Here is a 19,793-nt window from a genome sequence, read left to right as displayed (position 1 = left end):
TGAAGAGTATAATGCATAAGCAACAAGGTAACTAGTATGGTAAGAAAGGCTAAATCAGATTTCAAGAGAAAATTAGCTAAGCGGGCCAAAGTAAATCCAAAAGAGTTTTTTTTGCTATGCAGCAAGTAAGAGATAGAATGATTACAGAAAGATAATTTCACTTAGTGCTGATGGTAGAAAAGTGACAAAAGCAGAAGAAATAGTTCAGTTACTAGATCACTTTGCAAGGGTATATCATCCGGGTGGTGACTTAGCAGTTACTGAGGTGAGCATTGAGGTAGATCAGGGGTGGCCAACCTTTTATAGTTCATGTGTCAATGTTTTCATTTTTTAGTTAAGATGCGCCATACAAACTTATACCACTTTTCAGCCCTTTTAAAATATGGTAATATGGATATATTTAACAGCTATGCATAAAATGATTTATTATATATATGGTAATATAGACACTTTTAGCAGTTTTAAATAAAAGGATTTCATATAGACAAGATAAACATTAATTATTTTATTGAGACTTTTGAAATTGCTTTGCTTTTGCTAAGCTTGTAATGTTTGGAGTTAAATCAGTTACAGAAAGCATGAAACAGTTTTTCAAATTTGAATCAGTCAGTCATGACCGCAGTTTGTTCTTAATCCTTTTTCATTGATGAAAATGCTTTCGCATCTGTATGTAGTTCCAAAACGACAGATATAACTCTGAGCAAATTTTCTCAGTTCTGGAAAATGTTCACAGGGCAACGATAGCCAGAAATTAATTATATCTGAAGTATCTGGGAGTGATGGAAGTTCATTAAATTTCATTTTCAATAAAGAATTGGTTTTGAGGTCAATAAGTTCCATTTGTGTGTTACTAGGCATTGTCAAGATTTTTTGTTCAGTAAGTGAAAAGGGATTTATAAATGCAAGTATGCAGTCATCTTCTTTGGCAAAATCGCTAAAACGACTGTTAAAGAACTCTTGCAATAATCTGAGTTTCTCAGTATATTCTGTAAAGTTGCCATTATCTTCAACAGATTCACTATGTTCTTCTAAATGTGGAAATTGACTTAAATCCCCGTTTTCTAACTGGTAGATGAACAGTTTTAATTTCATTTTGAATGCACTGATGTCATTTACTAAGCTAGGAAACAATTTGTTTTTGCCCTGCAGTTTCATATTTATATCATTGAGGTTGCTGGTAACATCAACTAAAAATGCTAAATCAAATAGCCATTTCTCATCACACTACAGGGCTTTTTCCTCATGCAGCTCATCCTGCTCTTCCAGATAATTACGAACACTTTCTTTCAGCTTCCAAAATTTACTCAGAATTTGTCCTTTAGAAAGCCAGCACACCTCACAATGAGGGATGAGATCACCATATTCCACATCTAGCAGTTCACAACATTCTCTGAATTCTCTTCTGTTTAACGCTCTTGCTCTAATTTTATTCACGCACTTTACAACTGGTATCATAACATGCTTCAAATTTAGAGTTTTTCCACACAAAGATTCTTCATGTATAATACAGTGACTTTAGTAGAGAAAGACCTAAAAACCTTTCAAGTAAAGTTACAGTCCCAGAAACTCTACCTACCATTGACGGTGCTCCATCAGTGCAAACACTGATGAGCTTACTAGAATCTAGTTGTTGGTTTTCTAGACATGACTTTACTTTGTCAAATATGTCTGACCCTCTGGTTTTTCCATGAAGTGACTCAAGACCGATAAGTTCTTCAAAGATGTTAAATTACCATCAATTCTTCTTATAAAAATGCTTAATTGGGCTACATCACATATGTCAGCGGATTCGTCCAAGGCTAAAGAAAAGAAAGAACAAGCACAAACATGGTCTTTCAATTGCTCAGTAACATCATGGGAAAGTTCTTCGATGCGTCTTGTAATTGTTTGCTTGGACAGAGCAATTTGGTTTACTTTTCGTTCAACATTCTTATCACCAAGACATTTTGCAAATTTTTCGAGACAGGGCTTAACAACTTCCTCGCCATCAGAGAAAGGCTTGTGTTTTTTAGCCAATACAAAGGCAATTTCATAAGACGCCTCCAGCATTGCCACACTTTCACAACTTCGTTTCACAAATATATTTTGCTTCTTTTTTATTTCTTCCTTTTTCTTAACCACATATTCTTTCCACAACTCAGACTCAGGAACTAACTTCAGTTTTCTTCTAATTCAGCTTGATGTTTTCTATAGTGTCTGTTAAGATCATGTCTTCTATTATCTGAGAGAATGCTTTCACAAACAAAGCACAACGGTTTTCCTGAAGGACCCGCAATAAATAAGAACTCATTTTCCCACAGTTCATTAAACTGGCACTTGCTATCACCTTCTGCTTTTCTTCTGCTCATTTTCTTTTGCAAAGTAATGGGTAACTGACTGTAAAAAAAATTTCAAAAAGTAAAGCTCATTATTAAATAATTTATTTAAATTATTTTATCGTTTTAAACATTATGAATATTCAAAAACAGTTCTACAAGTTTAAGATAAGAATCCTGTTTTCATGAAGGCCTAATACAGTTCTATAAGTTTAAAAATCATATATATATATATATATATTTTTTCATAGAGCGTTTTCGTCTCTCTCTCGTAATATATTATGTCCAATGAAATACGAGATTGCTTCCTGCCATAAAGCAGTCGATCAGCTGGCAATCACACATACACAACCCATACTCATTACGAAAGCTTTGCTGATGATCAGTTAAATTTTAGGAATAAATCTACTATACGTAAATAAAAAGGAAAGATATTGTATAAAAAAACATAAAAACACACACATAAAAATACAAAGAATAATTGCAGACTTCAGTAATCACCAAATTAGGGGAGCAGGCAAGAACTTGATGCATGCATTCAAAATGAAAAAATGTATTTTTAAATTTACAGAACTATATTAAGCCTTCATGAAAACAGAAATATTATCTTAAACTTAAAGAACTGTTAATAAAAACATACAAGTTCGAAAACACAGAATTGTTCACTCACATCGAATCAGAAGTCCATCGAACGTTATGACACGAGAGTCAGCTGTAAACTGATTGAGTAACTGGTGACGCATGTCAGCATTTGCCGGTGCCTGTTGCTTCAAGATCAAACAGGTATAATAAGTGTGCACTCTAGAATTCAGTGGTAGTTTAATTGTGTGTTTATATATATATAAATCATATACAAATGTTTTTAAATTATTCTCTGGGGCTAAGTGCACCACTTCTAATCATGCAATGCGCCATAGGTTGGCCACCCCTGAGGTAGATGAACTGGAGGTCATCAGTATATATTAAAAAAATATTAATGTAAATACAGAGCAGCAAGCATGGATGGTATGTCTGCTCATGTGCTATGAAAATGTGCAAGTGAACAGACAGTGCCTCTGACAAAGTAGTTTAATCTAAGTCTCAACTACTCTGGCAAGGTTCCAAGAGAGTGGAAAGAGGGTAAGATAGTTCCATTACATAAAGGTGGCTAAAGATAGAAGTAGCAAATTACAGACCAATTAGTATCTCTGGAGTGGTGGTTAAAGTATTGGTAAAGTTGGTTATGCAGGAATACACATTCATTCACATTTTATAATGTGACAGCAGAACTGGATAAAGGCTATACCATGATACTGTTGGACTTTACGAAGGCATCTGACAGAATACCACATGAAAAACTATTACATAAGTTGGAGCAAATGAGAATGGATGTGAAACTGGTGGCATGGATAGGAGGAATAGCTGATACACAGACAGATACCAGAAGGTGGTGTACAGTGGAGTGAAATCAAGGTGAATGAGGGTGACTAATGGAGTGCCCCAGGGCTCGGTACTGGTACCACTACTTTTTAATTTGTATATTAGGAGAAGATTTGAAAGGGAATATTCAGTTGTTTGCCAATCATGAAAAACTAGGGAGGGCAATAGTTGATAAAGCTGATGTAGATATCTTAGAGGATGATTTAAATAAATTGGCAGTGTGGGCAAATGACAACGGTTGTCAATTCAATGTTGTAAAAGGTAAGGTAATGCACTTTGGGATGGAAAGTTTACACACTTGTTATCATATTGATAGTACTAGTTTACAGAAAATTAATGAAGCTAGGGATCTGAGGGGGGGGGGGGATTGTGAACAGAGATTTCAAATTCAGAGGACTTTTGCAAGAGTTGGCAAAATAGCTTAGGGATTTGGTCACATGTTGCCTACTGTGCACAGATTTGGTCATCTGCATTTCCTGGAGGATCGGGAGGTAGTGTAGAGGATTCAGAGATGAATAACCAGGTTTGTGGAATGTTCACTATGAAGACAGACTAAAGGTGTATGTGTGGGTTGCAGAGTTTAGCTGACAGGCAGAGGAAAGGGGATGTGATAGAAACTTATAATTTACTAAAGGGATACTACAAGATTGACGGAGAAGAAATTTCTCAATACATGGGGAGTAGAGTGAAAACAAGGAGGTCACACTTGGAAGCTATCCAAGAGTATAGTTAGTAAGGGTGTACAGACTAAGTTCTTTTCTTGGAGAGTGGTGAATCGGTAGAATGGATTGCCAGAGGTGGTTGTGAGTGCACCAACAGTGAATAGATTTAAGATGTATGATAGGTATTGTGTTGATAGAGCAGGTCTTCTGCAATGAGTCTTGAGAATCTATGGAGTTCCCATATAAATTTTAATAATAATCAGGTCTGGCACCATGTGGAGTGGACATGATGCAAAGTATCCTTTGGTGCAGGACCTGCTGTTATTTTAGTTTGAGAGAATTGTTCAAAGAGAGTTCTAAAGTGCTATTATACTTTTCAACATAAATCCAAATGACTGTCTTTCCTTAGTAAAAATTTGGGAGAGAGAGAGAGTGTCATTTTTATTATTGTTGAATAATAATCCTAGATACAAACACATACCATACCAACTGTTGTATGGTGTTGTTCTAATGCATGGATCATCTTTTGAATTTCTTGTTCACTGATGATGTATTAGTTTCAAATCAAAATACCTCATCATCATCATCATCATCATCAAATTCCTGCCATGTACCCTCAAGGGGTGTACAGGATATGACAGTACTATATGAAAAAATTACATCATTACTAACTTCCTATCTACAATTTTCCTCCAAATCAGTCTGTTACTTGTCAAGACTCCAACATTATCAGATCTTATATTTCTATCGTCTAAGGCACTTTGTACCGTATCAATCCACCTATATCTTGGTCTTCCTCTGGGTCGTTTTCCTGCCAACCTGGCAGAGAACACTTGTTTTGCTAATCTTTCCTCTCCCATTCTATTTAAGTGACCATACCATCTGAGATTAGCTCTGCTAACGCATTCCTGGATGCTGACAACGTCAAGTTCTTTCCTAATATCCTCATTTTTAATATGATATTGCCATTGATGCCATCTGTTCACGCCTCCAATCCTTCTCAGGACTCTCATATCTGCGGTCTCTAGTCTTTGGTCAAGTGTTTTACTTCTGACCCAGCTCTCAGATCCATAAGTTAAAATTGGTTTGAACACAGTCTTGTATACAGCTAATTTAGTGTTCCGACTAATTTCTTTCTTATTCCATATGAATTTATTCAATTGACTTCCCACGATACCAGCTTTGCTGATTCTGTTGTCTATTTCTATATTTAGTTTACCATCTTCAGTAAAAATTGTGCCTAAGTAGCTGAAATCTTTTACTTGTTCCACAGGTTCTCTATTCACAACACAGTTGACATTTTCAATGATTCTGCCTATTTTCATTATCTTTGTCTTTTTATTGCTGACCTTCATACCATATCTATTACAACAGCTATTCAATTTAGTCAGAGAATCTTGCAGACTTGTAGCGGATTTATTTAGAAGTATAACATCATCCGCATAAAGCAAAGAGCTGACAGTAACATCTCCAATTTTGACATCAGGTTTAATACCACATTCCTTCATAATGTGATCCATATAGATAATGAATAACAGAGTGGATAATGTACATCCTTGTCTCACACCAGATTTAACATTAAACCATCTTCCTGTACTTCCTTCAATTCTAACTGCTGACTCACAACTCAAATAAAGACTAAGTATTGCTTGATATAATGCCCCATTGACACCATATAACTGCAGCGTATTGAATAGCTTCTCTCTTGGCACCTTGTCATATGCCTTTTCCAAATCGACAAAACTTAAATACAGATCTTTGTTATATTCCCATGCTTTCTCGACTATTTGTCGTAAAGTGAAGATCTGATCCTGACAGCCTCTATTTGGCCTGAATCCAGCTTGTTCTTCACCAAGCTTTTCTTCCACAATTCTTCTCAACCGTTTCTCAAGTATACTTGCATAGATCTTGCCAGGAACACTAAGTAGGGAAATACCTCTGTAATTCTCACATTCAGTTTTATTTCCCTTTTTATATATGGGTACTATGAGAGCTCTACTCCAATCATTGGGAATTCGTCCCTCTGTCCAGGCTTTCTGAACTATGCAGTGCAGCCACTGTAAGACTCTTATACCACCATACTTCAGCATTTCTGGTTGAATATCATCTACTCCTGCTGCCTTTCCACATTTCAAGCCTTTGATGGCTTTTTCTACTTCAAGTATGGATATGTATTCCTCACTGCATGCCTGGTCAGTGTTTTTTATCACTGTGCTGTCATCACTGCTTGTTTCATTTAGCAGTTTTTCAAAGTAATTACTCCATACTTCAAGGATATCTTTTTCTCCTGTTTTCATTACACCTTTATCATCTCTAATTCCTTTTACGGCACTCTTTCCTCCATTCCTAAGCTTCTTCAACAACCTCCAGAATATTTTGCCACCTTCTTGATATTTATTTTCTATATTCTTGCCAAAGTCCTCCCATGACTTTTGTTTAGCTAGTTTTACACACTGTTTAGCTTTCTTACATTTGTCTCTGTATTCTGTAAGAGTAAAAGCTGACTTATTTGCCAGGAACTTTTGATATGCTTTCTTCTTTTCCTTCACTGCCTCTTTAACTTCCTGTGTCCACCAGGGAGTTCTGATTTTTCTATCCTTGCACACAACCTCACCACATGCCTCTCTGGCAGAATCAATCAATGTTTCCTTCAGAGTTTGCCACTGAATCTCCAAGGTTTGATTCCTGTTCTCATACTCTTTCATTTTCTTTTCAATAATATTTCTGTATTTTAGTCTACAGTTCACATCTGAGAGCTGCTCAACTTTTATTCGCTTTAAAACTTTCTTACATGTTATTCTTTTCGATATGAAATTCAATTTTATCCTGCTCAAGACTAAATAGTGATCACTTCCAATTTCAAATCCTCTGTACACTCTGGTGTCCTGCACCAGGGAGAAAACATCACTATCAACAATAACATAGTCAATGAGACTTTTCTTATTCCTAGCCTCTTCTCTCCATGTGAATTTGTGCACATTTTTATGTTGGAACATGGTGTTAGTAATAACCAGTCCATGTCCTGAGCAGAAATCCAACAGATATTTGCCATTATTATTAGTTTTGCTCTTTTCTCCAAATTTTCCCAAAATATTTTTGTATGTCTCACAATCATTTCCTACTCTACTATTTAGATCCCCAACAAGGATCAACTTTTCCTTTTTCATTGTGTCAGTTGCTTTTTCTAAAGCCTCAAAAAATTCCTCCACTTCTACCTTAGTAGAACCTTCTGTGGGACCATAGGCACAAATAAGTCTCATTGTCCAGTTCCCCATTCTCATATTTGCCCACATTACTCTACTTGAGACTGACTGCCATTCAAGAAGATTAGCCTCGTATTTTGTGTTGAATACTATGGCTACTCCTTCTTTTCCTTGATTGTCATTGCCTGAATATAACATTTTGTATTTATTACTCAGAAAATATTGCTCAGATAATCAAAATACCTGTACTAATAAAGTATTATTAAATTTCTTGCATCTGTGTGTTTTCAGAAATATTTTTATTATAGACCTGAAAACTGAATTACAAATATCACAGCTGACCAGAAACTGAAAACCATAGATGTGAGTTCTGAGGACAATGAGGATAGTGACTAGATGCATCAATGGCAGAACCATATTAAAAATAAATATATTAAAAATGAACTTGACATTATTAATATATAACAAGGTGTAACAGGAGCTAATCTAACATAATAAGTTCAGTATGATCACTAAGAATGAGAGATGAAAACTTAGGAAACAAGCGTATGAAGCAAGGGTCACTTAAGGATCAAAGCAAAATAACTGGGATGAGACTTCTGCGCCACCTTTAAGGAATGTGGAGAAATGACTGGTGCTTCTGATCTAATGTCCACTCACTTTCATGTGAAGCAAGGCATTAGTAAGTATCTACTGGGTACTGAACAAATGAGGATAGGCTGGAAATTTGGGATTAGCTCACCAAACTGTACTCTCTATTGGCTTAAACCACAAACACACACAGTGAACAGTGAAAAGTCAGCTTTTGAAACAAACTCAACATCTAGAAGAAGAAGAATAACTTTTCATCAGAAGAACTGAAGAAGGAACCATCAATATAAGGTGTATTAATAGAAAGGAAACTAAACTTGCAGGACTCAAAATACCACATGAACATAATTGGCATAACTGAGAAATGAAGACAAAAACAGGTGATATCTTATTAAATAATATGTAAGAAGTTATATTTAGGAAATCAAGGAAAAGAAGGAGTAGCAATAACATTCAACACCAAACATGAGAATAAACTTCTTAATTGGAAATGAGTTTCAAGTAGAGTTATGTGGGAAAACTTACAAATGGGGAAATGGACAATGTCACTTATTTCTGTCTATAGTCTTCTAAACAGCAGAGTAGAAAATTAATCTCTCCAAGTATATAGGATTGGTTTAGGAAATGGAAAAGAGAGTAAAGCTAATAATAACAGTAAGTATCTATTTGCTGGATTTCTGTTCAGGATATGGACTAGTCATTGCTAACACCATGTTACAACATAAAGATGTTCATGTGTACAGAAGACACAAGAAATAAGAAAAGCCTCATTCACGATGTCATTAATGATAGATAGTGATAACTTCATGTTGATTCAGTACACAACAATATACAGAGGATTTGAAACTGGAAGTAACCATCACTTTAGTGGTAAGATAAAAGTGAATATGACATTAAAAAGAACAGTGTGTAAGAAAGTTTTTAAAATAACTAAAGTTGAGCACCTTTTATAGGTAAACTGTAGACATAACTACACAAGCATTTATATATATATATAAAATGAGAGTTTAAAAGCAACAACCAAATTGTGGAGTCTCAGTGGCAAACTCTAAAGAAAACATTTATTGATTAAGCTAGGGAGGCAGGGAGCAGTTCTCTGCAAGAATATAAAAATAAGACCCCCATGCTGGACACAAGATGTAAAAGAAATAGTTCTGGAAAAGAAAAAAAGCATACCGAAAGTTCCTGGCAAACAATTCAGCAGACGTTCGAAAAAAGAATATAGAGAAAAATAAGAGAGCTAAGCTATGTGTAAAAGTAGCTAAACAAAATCATGGGAAGACTGGTGAGAATATAGCAAATAAATATCAGGAAGGAAGCAAAAATGTTCTGAAGACTATTGAAGAAAAGCTGAGAAATGGAGGAAATAGTACTGAAAAAGAAATCAAATATGATAAAGGAGACATGAAAACTGAAGATAAGGATATCCTAGATGTCTGGAGTAATTACTTTGAAAGACTGTTAATTGAAGAAACATTGATAGAACAGTAGTAGAATATGTGTAAGAGGAATGCAAACGGAGAATATACAAGAGTATCAATATTTTGGATAGAAAAGTCCATCAAAAACTTGGAACATGGAAAGGCAGCTGGAGTAGATGATATTCGAAAAGAAATGCTTAAATATAGAGGTATAAAGTTTGCAGTGGCTATACTGCATAATACAAAGAGCCTGGTGAGAAGGTCAAATTCCAGATGATTCGAGTAGAGCTCTTATAGTTCCCATCTATAAAAAATACGAATAAAGCCAAATGCAAGAATTATAGAGGAATTTCTCTACTAAATGTTCCAGGAAAGATTTATGAAAGCACACTTAAAAAGAGGTCAAGAAAAATTGTAGAAAAGAAACTTGGAGAAGAACAATCCAGGTTTAGGCCAAACAGAAGTTGTCAAGATCAGATTTTCACTTAATGACAAATAGTTGAGATATCATGGGAGTATGACACAGATCTGTACTTGTGTTTTATAGATCTAGAAAAGGCATATAACAAGGTGCCCAGGGAAAAGCTTTTTGAAACACTACACTTATATGGAATAAATGGAACATTACACAGAGCAATTGATAGTCTATTTTTACATTGTACATCAGCAGTTAGAACTGAAAGAAATAGAGGAAGATAGTTTGATATAAAATCGACAAGGATGCACATTATCACAACTCTTATTCATCATCTATATGGATCATATTATGATAGAAAGGGCATTAACCCTGACATTAGAATCAGAGATATCAAACTTAGCCCTTTGCTTTATGCAGATGATGTGGTCTCCTAATCACAGCCTGTGTAAGTCTCAAGTGTTCTCTAACTAAACAGTGCATAACAACTATAACAAATTTGACATGAAATCAGCAATAAAAAGATCAAAAGTGAAAATAGACAGGAACATAGAAAACTTCAACTGCATTCTCAGTGGAGAACATATAGAATAAAATAGATGGAGAACATATAGAGTAAAATGTTTCCTCTATTTAGGCACAATTTTCAGCGAAGAGAGCAAATTAAATTTGGAAATAGACAACAGAATAAGCAAAGCTGGTATGGTGAGGAGCCCATTTCATAAATTTATACGAAATAAAGACAGAAATTAGCAAAACTACCAAACTCATAGTACACAAGACAGTGTTCAACTTAGTTTTAAGTTATGGAACTGAGAGTTAGGTTAGAAATAAGGCACTTGATCAAAGATGGTGAATCTATGAATTTATTGTCAGCATTCAAGAATGTGTGAGAAGAGCTAATCTAAGGTTGTATGGCCACTTCAATAGAATGGGTGAGGAAAGGTTAGCAAAACAGGTATTTGATGCCAAGATGGGAAGGAAGAGACCCAGAGGAAGACCAAGGTCTAGATAGACTGATCCAGTCAGAAGTGCCTTAAAAGAACAAATGTTAGATATGATAATATTGGAGTACTGACAAGTAATAGACTAATTTGGAAGAAAAACTGTTGATAGAAGATTAATAATAATATAAAGTTGATCACGTAGTAGTGTTAAAGTAGCCTAAACACCCTTTGAGTGCACATATCAGGAAATTCAAAGAAAACACTCAGTGAAGAACAAGAAATGGATTGATGCAATTAGGAAAACTTTAGTAGACAGAAATAAGAGCTATGCAATCAAATAAAACACACATTTATAAGGTTCACAGTGCATTCATTAGTTGAAACTCATGATGAAAAAAAAAAAATATATATATATATATATATATAAAAATGTCTGTAAGTAAAGATATTAAGAATTTGGGTGAGATTTATTCATTTGCTATCCTCAATGTCATAATCTCCTGATATTAGAGAAAAAATCCCAGTGAAAACAATTCAGGTGTGACCCACAGATGCTTGCAAGTATTTAAATGGTGGTTCAACTGTGGTTTTGAAATGCATGTCTAAGGCAAACCTCCCCAAACTTTTGACAGTGGCTGTTGAGATTACTGTATTTCTGCCACCTATTTTCCTATGGTGATTCTGTTTAAGCTCAAACTATCCTTTGACAAATAGCAAGTTAGTATAAAAATACTGTAGACCAAGTAAAACATATAAAAACAAAATACAAATAAATATTTGATTTCAGGGATGGAAATCTAAATATATGTTTACCTATTCACAAGGGCTGCTATCACCATTGAATCCAAGCCACCTGAAAACATTATGGCTACTGAAGAATGACTGCATTTTTTATTTTGATAAACGTGCAGTGTATTTTCTGATTTAGAACACATACCACTTCTCTTTTTATTAGCATATATTTTTATACAGTTCTTACATAAAAATGGCTGATTATTTATTCTGCAACTCACTGATTGTTGTAAAATATCTAAAAACCTATCTACTAAAGGCTTTATGTCTTTCCTAAATGTTGTTTCCATGTGAGTCCATATTGATGTGCTTATACCAGAAGACAACTGTTCTGAATTTTCAACAGTACTCAAGGAGTAGCTTTCACATTCAAAATTGTTTAATACTGGTAGTTGTCTATTTAATGGAATGTTTATGGATGGGAGAGAATATGGCAAAATGTGATGTTCCAAAATCATTCGATGATACTTTACATAAGAGCAATGACCGAACTGATCATTTACATTTTGTCCAGATGGTGTTGTCCAGGAAAATTTCATTATAAACCACATGCCTGTAGCTTGACTTTTCATCAAATCTAAGCAAAAGATACCACCAGCAGGGACTTCTTCCCACTGAAATTATATTAAAAAACAATAAGAATAATAAAACATATTATATAATTATAACCAATCCCAACATTTTATAAGTGGGATTGATATTTAAAAAAAAAGAAGAAACACATATTCGATATAATTTCTTGACATGATTCTCTATAATCAAATATTCTGCAAGGAATAGTAGAAATTTAGATCTTTTAAAATACCAATCTACTTATTGATAACTTATTTTTTCTCAGTTATTCCTAAAACCATATTCAATTACAATACAATGTATCACACTTAATTACAGCCTTCAGCTGCAGGTTCAAATATGACTATTTGCATTTATGTGGCTGATGATTTTTTGTTACCTGGTGTGAGACCACCACTATCTTGTTTATTAAAAACCCAAAGTATCTTAAAAAAAGTACCAAGCTTTCACGCCTATTGTAAGTGGTAGTGGTTTCACTCTTACACCATGACTCCCAGATTAGTGAATTAATGGTACCCACAGTAGAGATTTACAGGTTTTTTTGGATGGTATTTACATAAATATACATATATATTATTGTTAAATTGTGAATGAAGATATTTCTAATTAATAATAATTCATTCATAGTTAACAAGACCTACCATATCATAAGCAGGATTTATTTAAATTTATTAATGTTAATAATAAATGTCAGTCTCTTGCTTATAAAATGTTATTCATGAATTCCTTTTTTAGTTTTGTTAGTTAATTTTATTTATGTAATTTTTAAATATATTATAGACATGAAAAGCCTCTATATTAAAGTGTAATTTATTTTATTTGCTTTATTCTTTTAATAATAATATTAGAAACTGTATATGTAATTTTAATACATCCGGAAGATTCTTTGTGATATCATTTGATTGGTTGTGAGAAAACATGCAAATTTCTCCTAGCACATGTTGGAGTGTGAACTACTATATAACAAAGGGAAAAACAAGTTTGATGTGAGCCTAACCGGTGAGAACCAGTTATTGGTGGGAAAAAATTAGTGGATACAAAAACGAAAGTAAAGAGAGAATCAAATAGGGGAGTATAGAGAACAGTAGCTGGAGACTGGAGGGGAATTTTGACGTGCCAAAAACGGAATTTAAAGGACCGAGAATCGCTTGGCAATTTAACTTACCTTTTTCTGAGTTGGATTTTTATCAAAACTTCCTAACGCCTAAGAGTGAAATAGTGCTAGAAATAGGTTAATATGTATAAGAAAAAGAAGAAATAGGTGGATAACTTAAACCAAGTGCATAAAGGTTATATTCTCCCGAGTCTATAAATCAGTCGCGGAAATGGAAGATTCTTTTAAATTTGTGTCACTACAAAGTAAAAGTCAGCAAGGACTTTAAAATTATTGTTCGATCCCCTTATGATGTGATAAAGCTATATCCTGGTAAGATTACCTTTACTATACTTAGCGAGAAGTAACGAAATTAAAAAAAACAAAATTAAGTGTGATACAATGTATCACACTTAATTACAGCCTTCAGCTGCAGGTTCAAATATGACTATTTGCATTTACGTGGCTGATGATTTTTTGTTACCGGGTGTGAGACCACCACTATCTTGTTTATTAAAAACCCAAAGTATCTTAAAAAAAAGTACCAAGCTTTCAGGCCTCTTCTAAGTGGTAGTAGTTTCACTCTTACAACATGACTCCCAGATTAGTGAACGAATGGTACCCACAGTATAGATTTACAGGTTTTTTCTGGTATTTACATAAATATACATATATATTATATATAAAATTGCATGTAAACTTTGCCAGTATATGGATGAACAGATGACAGTTTATAAGGCTGTAAACTGAAGTTATGTAGAAATAATTAGCTTATTAATTATTAGAATTCTATAAATCAATAGGATACCTTACTAATCTTTTACTGTTGGTTTTCTTTTCTTACAGCTGAAGAAGTCTTATGTAAGAAAAATGGTATCTTTTAATAAACTAATTATTTCTGTTTATTTACACAAAAATAATTAGTTTTTTGATAATAAAATTAAAAGATTATTTTATTATTAAAATATTAGTTTGGTATTCTTCTAACTGGAGTTATCTCCAGTTTACTGCTTTATAAACTATGTGTGATGGTGCTTTTTTTTTGGGAGGGTACGGCATACTGCTACCCGCCTTTATTAATAGTGACGTGTGACATTCACACATATGATATATTTCTTCTTAGGTGGCAACTTCATATTGAAAGTTTGCAATTATGGATCTATCTATTATACAACACTGAAACTAATACTGCACAGGGACCCGAAAAACCAAGTGCAGGGGAAAGACTGTAGATCCATGTGTGTGTGTGTGTATACACAGGACCAGTTTGTCTGTTCTGAGGGACAAAAAACCTTCTACCTCTATATGGGAGGGGCTAACTCACCTTTAGCTGAAAGAGACCAGATAAAGGTTCCTCACATCATGGATGGGAATCAAACCCAGGTCTTTCTGACCAAAGGTTCATCTATACCGAATGAGCTGCGGAGGCTCTATGATATATTTAGAATTTTGTTATATCCAGTAATTTTTCACACCTTTACCTAGTCAGAAATACATTCAATGTATGCAATGTGGAGCATTACAACAAAAAAGAAACAGCAACTAATAGGGAAACTACTCCTCACATTTTAAAGTCTTTTTTTTTCTAAATAGCAATCTCATAAGTTGAAACCACTGATAAGCTAGTTAATGCGAACAAATAATGGTTAAGTAAAAAAAAGTTAACTGTGTTTGATGTAATTTCTGAGAATGACTAAGATTTTTAATAAGGATGGGAAAAAGCTGATTCACTTAATGTGATGAGTAATAAGAAGATAGAGTACAGTTGATGCTTCTGGTTAATCATTGGGCCAACCATGGAGAATGAAATACATCAACCAAATTACACTCTATAACTATGCTGTTTCAAAGGTACACTCTGATCTGTGTTTTGTTGTTTTTCTTATACAGGTCTATGTCCCCCCCCCCCACACACACACACTGCTGACAAGAGTGATATCGAGATCAAAGAATTTTATGATAGTTACCATCCCAAAGGCTATATACTTGGCGATCATCACAGGATAATAATGCAAATATAGTCAGAAACCAAACTGATTACTTGCTATTAATATTAGTATTAATCAACAATTTCGAAGTTCCATAAAGAGTACAAAAAGCTATCCTAGTGTGAATATTGTTTCTGATCATATCTACTGGTGACAGAGTTAAAACTTAGACTGAAAGCTATACTTAAGAAACATCAACAAAAAAGGTTTGATCCTAGAAAGTTCAAAAATCCAGAGATAAGAAACAAACTGAGTCAAGATCTGAATCAAGAGATAGCATTTATCAAGAATGATGACGTCATGAGGGTTGATGAATCGTGGGATAAAAATTCTGTCTTCAAAGAGAAATGTACCAATACCCTGTGTCATGATAGAGCAGTAAAAAAAGAAAGACTGGATAACTGAAGAAATTTTTTCTCTCATGGATCTGCACAAATCACATAAAAATCATAGTCTAACAAAATATAGAGAGGTTCAGAAAAGTATTAAATGCAAAATCAAAGAAGCAAAAGAAATCTGGATGAATGAAAAATGTAAAGAAATAGAAATTTTACAGGAAAAGCATGACAGTTTTAATCTACACAAAAAACTGAAAGAGACCTCAGGTATATTTAAGAAAAAACAACTATGTATCCTTCAAAACAAAAAGGGAGAAATAATATCCAAAAAAGATGACAAAATACAAGAATGGGTGAAATATGTAGAGGAATTCTTTACCGATACCAGACAGAACCCAGAAAATACTTATGAACAGATGGAAGGTCCATGCATTCTAAGATAAGTGGAATGTGCACTGAACTCAGCTAAAAATGGTAAAGCCTTAGGCTCTGATAGAATACCAGCAGAAATAGAAAAGTTATTAGAAGGTGAGAACATTACTATATTAGTAAAGCTATTTGAAATATAAGACAGCTAACTAAGTTATTCGAAAAATTAAATACAATAAGAAAAAATCCTGGATGACTGAATCACTACTAGAACTTATGAATGAAAGATGAAAAAAGAAAAGTACACAACAGTATAGAATACTCAGTAAAATTATAAAAAATGAATGCAGGAAGGCTAAAGACAAGTGGCTAAATAAAAAATGTAAAGAATTGGAGGAAATGGACAAGAAACACAATAGTAACGAAATGCATAAGTTAATCAAGCTCTGACAAATAAAACAAAAAAATCGCAACTATAATTCTTGTATAAAAGATCAAAATGGAAAAATGCTACTAGGGACAAGATATCATAAAAAGATGGAAAGAATATGGAAAAGAACTGTTTGACTCTAATCGCACAGACACACCAGATATACAAAATATGGATGGTGAACAAATTACATATGAAGAAATTGAATATAAGTCAAATGAAGATAGGTAAACCACCAGACCCTGATCAGATCCCCATCGAATTGTTAAAGAAAGTAAATTCTTATTTTTAGAGGGACCTGTGCCATAGTATAATTATTAAAAAATAACACATAAGTCCACAGTAATCACTTTAATTAATAAATAAGGTAGATATTTCATACTAAAAATAATAGTACATCTTCAGTGTTACAAACAGATACGAATAGATGGTGAAAGTTTATTTTTCACTTGGTCAGACTATAATAAATTTAGTTTAATCCTTTATCCAAGTGTGTGCAAACAAAGTTTGCGCCTGAAAGTATCTTCATATCCACAAGGAGATGTGTTTTGCATTATGGGAGATACTGAGATAGAAGTGTTGGTAGTTTGCTCCACCTTTGCAAGGAGTCGTCCGGTGTTGTACCACCTTACCTCAGTCCTGAAGATACTTTCAGGCGCAAACTTTGTTTGCATACACTTGGATAAAGGATTAAACTAAATTTATTATAGATAGGAATAGAATACAAGTAACGAATATTCGATGGATCACCTATTAAAATACAATGTTGTCGCGAGTTAGGAAATGAAAGAAATTAATAAATAATAACTATTTAAGATAATTAGTTTTTAATGATTACATAAAATAAAAGTCTCCCAGATCTTCGAGAGAGAGAGAGGCCATCATTTCGATTTAAATTCGGTCAGTGTAAAAAAGCTTCACAACTTTCTTTAAAGAGGCGTTCATATTTGAACCTGCATCTATAAAGTAGAATAGCTTTATCCCACTGGATATTATGGGTAGTGATAATACTGTGTTGTGCTAGACCAGACTTCTGAGGTTTGTTGCAATCAATATAATATTGATGTTCTTTAATTCTTTTTTCCACAGAACGGCCAGTTTGTCCAAAATAAGAAACATCGCATTCACAGGGAATTTTTTAAACGCCAGCCAAAGACAGAGATGACAGTTTATCTTTTGTAGAAGGCAATAAGGAAGAAATTTTGTTGATAGGAATATAAGTGGGAATCAATTGGTACTTTTTTAAAATTCTACCTATAGGTTCTGAAATTCCTGGAATGTAGGGGATTGGAACTCTGTGAACTGTTGAAGAAACCTTAGGTATTGGAACATAAGATTCAATTATCTGTTGGATTTGATTAGGGTGGTAATTATTAGACACCATTAACTTTTTAATGATGGAAAGTTCTTGTTGTAAGATTTCTGGAGAAGAGTAAACTTTATGTGCCCTATTAATTAGAGATTTAAGAATGCCAAATTTTTGAGATGTATGGTGAGCAGACATTTTATGAATGTATCTGCCAGTAAATGTGAGCTTTCGAAAGACGCTTGTAGATAAGGTACCAGAAGAAGTTCGAGTAAGCAGGATGTCCAAAAACGATAAAGTACCAGAATTTTCCTTTTCCATGGTCAATTGGATATGAGGATGAAGGCTATTTATCTGTTGTAGAAAGGTGGAAAGCTCATCTTCAGTATGTGACCAAATGGCAAAAACATCATTGACATAACAATACCAAAGAGATGGTTGAGGGTGAATGGATGAAAACATAGTCTCTTCGAATTGTTTCAAAAAATAGTTAGCCAAAGGTGGAGACAAAGGACTACCCATGGCAGTACCTTCAACTTGTTTGTAGAACTTGTTTTTCCAACTAAAATAACCTGAATGGATAACAAATTCGAAAATGTTTGCAATATCTGGAGGGTAATCTTCATATAATAAATTGACTGTGTCGACTAATGGGATATTGGTAAACAGAGATACAATGTCAAAACTGACTAACAACTCAGACTCTTTGATTTTTAAATTCTTGATTTTTTCCAGGAAATCTGTTGAATTTTTTAAGTAGGATCTTGAATGTCCAGTGAGAGCACTTAAAGAACGAGACAAGACTTTTGTAATTTGGTAAGTATGAGAATCAATGCAATTCACGATTGGTCGTATTGGATAGCCTTCTTTATGGATTTTCAGGAGACCATATAGACGAGGAGATCTTCCAAAGTAGGTGCGTAATTTATCCACATAATTTGGGTCACAACTGATGACCTCATCAAGTAATTTATTTAATTGTTTAATCTGTGAATTTGTAGGATTATGCATGATCTCTTTGTAGGTAGATGTGTCTTCTAAAAGACTGGATACTTTGGTCTCAGGTTATTTTAGTTGGAAAAACAAGTTCTATAAACAAGCTGAAGGTACTGCCATGGGTAGTCCTTTGTCTCCACCTTTGGCTAACTATTTTTTGAAACAATTCGAAGAGACTATGTTTTCAACCATTCACCCTCAACCATCTCTTTGGTATTGTTATGTCAATGATGTTTTTGCCATTTGGTCACATACTGAAGATGAGCTTTCCACCTTTCTACAACAGATAAATAGCCTTCATTCTCGTATCCAATTGACCATGGAAAAGGAAAATTCTGGTACTTTATCATTTTTGGACATCCTACTTACTCGAACTTCTTCTGGTACCTTATCTACAAGCGTCTTTCGAAAGCTCACATTTACTGGCAGATACATTCATAAAATGTCTGCTCACCATACATCTCAAAAATTTGGCATTCTTAAATCTCTAATTAATAGGGCACATAAAGTTTACTCTTCTCCAGAAATCTTACAACAAGAACTTTCCATCATTAAAAAGTTAATGGTGTCTAATAATTACCACCCTAATCAAATCCAACAGATAATTGAATCTTATGTTCCAATACCTAAGGTTTCTTCAACAGTTCGCAGAGTTCCAAACCCTACATTCCAGGAATTTCAGAACCTATAGGTAGAATTTTAAAAAAGTACCAATTGATTCCCACTTATATTCCTATCAACAAAATTTCTTCCTTATTGCCTTCTGCAAAAGATAAACTGTCATCTCTGTCTTTGGCTGGCGTTTAAAAAATTCCTTGTGAATGCGATGTTTCTTATTTTGGACAAACTGGCCGTTCTGTGGAAAAAAGAATTAAAGAACATCAATATTATATTGGTTACAACAAACCTCAGAAGTCTGGTCTAGCACAACACAG

General features: G+C 33.9%; 1 protein-coding gene across 4 annotated transcripts in view; it reads right to left on the bottom strand.

Annotated features, from left to right (window-relative positions):
- Window positions 1-19,793, bottom strand: part of LOC150101225 (asparagine synthetase domain-containing protein 1) — a 311,734-nt gene that overhangs the window by 145,882 nt on the left and 146,059 nt on the right. For all 4 annotated transcript variants that reach the window (XR_016549180.1, XM_090402011.1, XM_090402013.1 and 1 more), the window contains exon 6: window positions 11,787-12,379. Coding sequence is in view for 3 of the 4 variants with exons in the window: in XM_090402011.1 (XP_090258137.1) it covers window positions 11,787-12,379 (593 nt within the window). In the remaining variant the exon portion in view is untranslated. The remainder of the gene's footprint in view (window positions 1-11,786; window positions 12,380-19,793) is intronic.

Source organism: Typopeltis vanoorti, chromosome 12, assembly GCF_054136105.1.
Source record: "Typopeltis vanoorti isolate ZY-2024b chromosome 12, IOZ_Tvanoo_1.0, whole genome shotgun sequence".
Classification (NCBI taxonomy): domain Eukaryota; kingdom Metazoa; phylum Arthropoda; class Arachnida; order Uropygi; family Thelyphonidae; genus Typopeltis; species Typopeltis vanoorti.
The sequence above is the reverse complement of the archived record's forward strand: the minus strand, read 5'-3'. Positions and strand labels throughout refer to the sequence as shown.